Source organism: Coregonus lavaretus, assembly GCF_964263955.1.
Source record: "Coregonus lavaretus genome assembly, chromosome: 5".
NCBI classification, from domain to species: Eukaryota; Metazoa; Chordata; class Actinopteri; order Salmoniformes; family Salmonidae; genus Coregonus; species Coregonus lavaretus.
In genome coordinates, this window is record NC_139992.1 from 48376987 (window position 1) to 48382986 (window position 6000).

At 42.3% G+C, this 6000-nt stretch overlaps 1 protein-coding gene across 1 annotated transcript in view; it reads right to left on the reverse strand.

Moving 5' to 3' along the window:
- The window catches only part of pcloa (piccolo presynaptic cytomatrix protein a), a gene marked incomplete at both ends in the record, with an annotated part of 70491 nt that extends 68455 nt beyond the window's left edge, over nucleotides 1–2036 (reverse strand). The window contains 1 exon segment of the mRNA XM_084161577.1: nucleotides 1828–2036. Within this exon segment, the coding sequence (XP_084017703.1) occupies nucleotides 1828–2036 (209 nt within the window).
- Between the last annotated feature and the right edge of the window lie 3964 nt (nucleotides 2037–6000).

The following is a 6000-nucleotide window of genomic DNA, read 5'->3' on the forward strand; positions in this document are numbered from 1 at the left end:
TCATAGAGATATAGGAGAGAGAGTGAGAGACAACTCAATGGGGTAAGATGAGACAGCCTTATTAGATAGAGCTGAGAGGTGGGATAGACAGCCTAGCCTACACTGCTGTCAGGTGCAACCCTGCTACTCATCAATTGAGATTGAACCTGTCACATAGACCATAGATAGATCAATGCCGAGCGCAAAATAAGATAAAACTGTTCAGGTTTGGAACAGTGAAGTGTCAATGTGAAATTGAACTGAAGGTAGAGCATGAATTACAGAGAAAAATAGCTTCCCATTTGAGTCCAACAGACCATAAGCTAATTGGTGTTTTAAAGGAAAACTCCACGTAAAAACTATATTTTGGTATTTGTTTCATTAATGCATTGTTGACATAGTCCCAAAATGTTTTGCTTGTCAGCAATCAAGTTTTCAAGATTTGTAACTTTCAAAATACAGAAATCATACATGTATGATGTATTTTGCATCATCATACATGTATGATTTCTGTATTTTGAAAGTTACATATCTTGAAAACTTGATTGCTGACAAGCAAAACTATTTAGGACTATGTCAACAATGGATTAATGAAACAAATACCAAAATATAGTTTTTGGGTGGAGTTTTCCTTTAAGTGCCAAAAACAATAGGCAACTGTTGGTTTCAGCACCATGGTCAGCAACTAGCTCACAGACAGACCGCTCATCCATTTGGCTAATGTGCTTCCTTCCACAAGATGTTCGATATCTTTCCATTTCCAAAATGAAATTCAAAACCCACTTTCAAGAAGCAATAAGGGGAAATCAATGACTGTGATGACATTTGTGCTCACTGTTCTATATATAGTCACATTAATATTTATGCATTCCCCTCCCCCTATTCGGGCTTGGGTAAAAATAAGAGTTACCAACGGAGCTAATTAGTGATAAGGAATTAGTGATAACGTGTATCGTGTGCCAATTTATCTTTTAATGATATACTGGGGGAATTGTTGGTCAATAGGGTACACGCAAAAAATCCCTATCTGGTTACACATTCAACACCATTGATGGCTTGTTATTCACACAACCAGCGTCGTCCTGACTATCGACTCGTGACATCTATTTGCAATAGAAGCTAGGTAAAATGAGCAAATACGATTAGGCTATGCTATATAATTGACAACATTGGCATGGTTTTATACAATGTTGGCACCGTGAGTGAATTGGCTATTTGTTTGGGGTGATAGCGTCGTTCGTGGGGAAAAATACAGTGGCTTGACAGAGGAATTTTTACCCAGCAGGCATTTCGATTCTTCACAAACGCTGGTGTTTTACCACCGATTTTACAGCGGCTATCCTAGGGTAATGGCACAATACACGATTTACGCAGTAAGGCGCATTCAAATAATTCTTACAAGAGATTATTTCAGTATCATACCATTTAGTGTATTCTAATATTTGATCTGCTGCGGTATTGTGAACGAACTGACAATTGTCCAGCATCTTACGAGATGGGATGCGTTAATTTAATAAATGTATGGTAAAAACAGCATTGGTCTTATGCCTATCAATGCTTCAAGACAATTTTTTGCAAATGTCAATAACAACAACCAACTATCCCATTTTTGAATGGCATCATCTATTCCCATGGTAAAATAAATGTGAATGGGTGTGAACGTGCATTCATTCTCCTTTCCTATGCATTCATAGGGATACGCTGCTGACAAGCTGCAGTGCTCTGCCTAATCAAAACACGGCATAAACACACGCCTTTCGTTCTCTTTCATGTACAGGCCCGTTAAATGACGGGGTACCGAGAGGTGTGGACATTTTAAAGTGCACAAAAATGCCAGTAAAATCCTGCCTTCGAGCGGGCGCGCCCCCGGGCTTGCTGGCTTGCGCCCTTGACATAGCCGCGGCGAGTTGCTTCCTGTCATCCTCGCTGAGTTGGCTCAGGTCCACCTGTGCCCCCGTGGAGATCCGAATGAAGCCTCCTTTCCCGTCCGGTGCGAGCCCCTCCGGTAATCCAGCAAGCAACCCTTCGCCGCCTTCGAGGCTCGCTTCGTTCCCCATGATGGCCCACTCCCGCCGCCCCCCGTTTGGATTTCGACGCGACGCTCTGCGTTTTTAGCTCCAAAGAACGCGGTGAAAGGCGGTGAAAACGGCCCCCCTCGGCTCTGCGTGCATCTCAAATTATTTCTCCATCTTTACATCGCCCTCTCCCTCGTTCTCTCGGTTCTGTGTTGATATCGCGCATCTCTTCTGGCGATGGAGGATGGTTTTCCGTGCGGGTCTCTCTTCAGTTCTAGCCTACTACACCACATCCTCTCCCTCTCTCTCTCTCTCCCTGCGCTCACAAACGCGCATGTACCACTTCTGACAGGTGATCAGAACACTTCACTGAAGGAAAAGATGTAGGCTTTAAAGGGGACAACGATAACAGTTAAATACATAACGGGTAAACTACAGAAGAGCTCTTTTTAGTTCAAAGGGGCAAGTGTATTTCCCTTTGCTAATTTGTAAACTATACAACAATGACATGACCTAAGCTGCTGACTATTGCATTCTATAATACCGGAATTTTTCCTCGCGTCTGGTTACATTTAAATATCAAGATGATCATGTCATCTTGAAGTAGGCCTACAATGAGTGGGTTCAAGTGTTTAGGGGGTCACACATCCAGAAGTATACAGTCGTGGTCAAAAATTTAGAGAATGACACAAGTATTGGTCTTCACAAAGTTCGCTACTTCAGTGTTATGAGATATTTTTGTCAGATGTTACTATGGTATACTGAAGTATAATTACAAGCATTCCATAAGTGTCAAAGGCTTTTATTGACAATTACATTAAGTTTATGCAAATATTCAATATTTGCAGTGTTGACCCTTCTTTTTCAAGACCTCTGCAATCCGCCCTGGCATGCTGTCAATTAACTTATGGGCCACATCCTGACTGATGGCAGCCCATTCTTGCATAATCAATGCTTGGAGTTTGTCAGAATTTGTGGGTTTTTGTTTGTCCACCTGCCTCTTGAGGATCGACCTCAAGTTCTCAATGGGATTAAGGTCTGGGGAGTTTCCTGGCCATGGACACAAAATGTAGATGTTTTGTTCCCCGAGCCACTTAGTTATCACTTTTGCCTTATGGCAAGGTGCTCCATCATGCTGGAAATTGGTCATCACCAAACTGTTATTGGATGGTTGGGAGAAGTTGCTCTCGGAGGATGTGTTGGTACCATTCTTTATTCATGTCTGTGTTCTTAGGCAAAATTGTGAGTGAGCCCACTCCCTTGGCTGAGAAGCAACCCCACACATGAATGGTCTCAGGATGCTTTACTGTTGGCATGACACAGGACTGATGGTAGCGCTCACCTTGTCTTCTCCGGACAAGGTGTTTTCCGGATGCCCCAAACAATCGGAAAGGGGATTCATCAGAGAAAATGATTTTACCCCAGTCCTCAGCAGTCCAATCCCTGTACCTTTTGCAGAATATCAGTCTGTCCCTGATGTTTTTCCTGGAGAGAAGTGGCTTCTTTGCTGCCCTTCTTGACACCAGGCCATCCTCCAAAAGTCTTCGCCTCACTGTGCGTGCAGATGCACTCACACCTGTCTGCTCTCATTCCTGAGCAAGCTCTGCACTGGTGGTGCCCCGATCCCGCAGCTGAATCAACTTTAGAAGACGGTCCTGGCGCTTGCTGGACTTTCTTGGGCGCCCGGAAGCCTTCTTCACAACAATTGAACCTCTCTCCTTGAAGTTCTTGATGATCCGATAAATGGTTGATTTAGGTGCAATCTTACTAGCAGCAATATCCTTGCCTGTGAAGCCCCTTTTGTGCAAAGCAATGATGACGGCACGTGCTTCCTTGCAGGTAACCATGGTTAACAGAGGAAGAACAATGATTTCAAGCACCACCCTCCTTTTAAAGCTTCCAGTCTGTTATTCTAACTCAATCTACATGACAGAGTGATCTCCAGCCTTGTCCTCGTCAACACTCTCACCTGTGTTAACGAGAGAATCACTGACATGATGGCAGCTGGTCCTTTTGTGGCAGGGCTGAAATGCAGTGGAAATGTTTTTATGGCAAAGAGGGACTTTGCAATTAATTGCAATTCATCTGATCACTCTTCATGACATTCTGGAGTATATGGGAATTGCCATCATCAAAACTGAAGCAGCAGACTTTGTGAAAATTTGTATTTGTGTCATTCTCAAAACTTTTGACCACGACTGTACACACACACACACACACACACACACACACACACACACACACACACCTAAATGCCAGTGATATGCCATTATAGCCTTGTAGTTCTCTGGGTCAAGTGTGCAGGTGTGCATGCTTTTGTTCCAACCAAAACACATGTTCAAAATATTATTAAGACCTTGGTTGATTTAATTTGTTTAACTTAATTGTGTTAATGCAGGGCTGAAACTAAACCCTGCACATAATGTAGCTCTCCACTACCAGAGTTGGTGAACACATCCCTAGGCGAACATGGGGCTTGGACGAGACTCCATTTCCCAGAGTGCATCACGGTAGCTGGGTCTGTTTATCTTAACTGTACTGAACCTCAATTAGCTGCTTTTTCCTCATACCCTTGACACTATTCAATCAAATCCTATGACCAGGTTTTGGGGTGAAGTTCTGGTACAATTTGGATTCATGTACCAAGCAAAAATAACGTTTATAGTGTGGAAAACCAGAAACAGTTTTTGATTGAATAGGGCCCTTGTGACTTGACTGATACACTAATACGTGTAAACAGTTTGTTATTTACTCTGCATAAACAGTTTGGTATTTACTCCGAATTTATTAATCTACATATAATAATAATGAAGTGGGTGCTTACATTTGTTCTATTTCACACATGTACAATTGGACATTTGTTTTCTGCATATTCCACTCCCCCTGAGACAGGAATCAGCCATTATTGACGGTGACCCTGGAGCAATTAGGGTTAAGTGTCTTGCTCAAGAGCACATTGACAGATTTTTCACCTAGTCGGCTCGAACCAGCAACCTTTCGGTTACTGGCCCAACGCTCCAAACAGCTAGGCTGCCTGCTGCCCTAACATGACACCTAGTTTATGGGGAAAATATGTACCATTCTTTTAATTCGTAACAGATTTATACATAATATTCTCTAAAAACTATCCACAAGATGAAAACTATTCAGCACAGTTATAGCTCAAGCGCAATTCCACACTTAATTCCTCCACGCGCATCCTGGAAATGATTCTAAGTCTATATTTAAAGCAGGCATACCTTCCAGATCACTGTGCTTTCCATCAGTGGGATGCGCTGTAATGTGACATTCAGTGCTTATTCACAGTTTACAGAGCTCCAGGCTGGATGTGTCCTCTGCGTACCCAGCTTTAGGCTTGCCCTCCCTGGGTAACAGCAGAGGAGAGGTCCTAGGGTGGGAGAGTTATTGCTGTGAGCAATTTCTCTACAGATATCTTGTTATTGGCTACGTTTCAATCCAAAAAGATCCCTTGGCCTAAATTCATTCACCTCATGGATAGAAACAACTGGGTAAGTGTAATCACTTGCTCCGTCTAGTTCCCACCATGTTGCTTTCACCTATCCAGCCCGATCAGACCTGTGAAGGGGAATGAACGAAGGCAGAGGGGAGGGAACATCTTTTTGGAATGAAACGCAGCCATTAACAGTGCTGGTTTACTTGTGTTTATTATAGCATTGTATGGTCATAATGTTTATTATAGCATTGGATGGTCATTGTGTTTATTATAGCATTGGATGGTTGTTGTGTTTATTATAGCATTAGATGGTCATTGTGTTTATTATAGCATTGGATGGTCGTTGTGTTTATTATAGCATTAGATGGTCATTGTGTTTATTATAGCATTAGATGGTCATTGTGTTTATTATAGCATTGGATGGTCATTGTGTTTATTATAGCATTGGATGGTCATTGTGTTTATTATAGCATTGGATGGTTGTTGTGTTTATTATAGCATTGGATGGTCATTGTGTTTATTATAGCATTGGATGGTCGTTGTGTTTCAGTT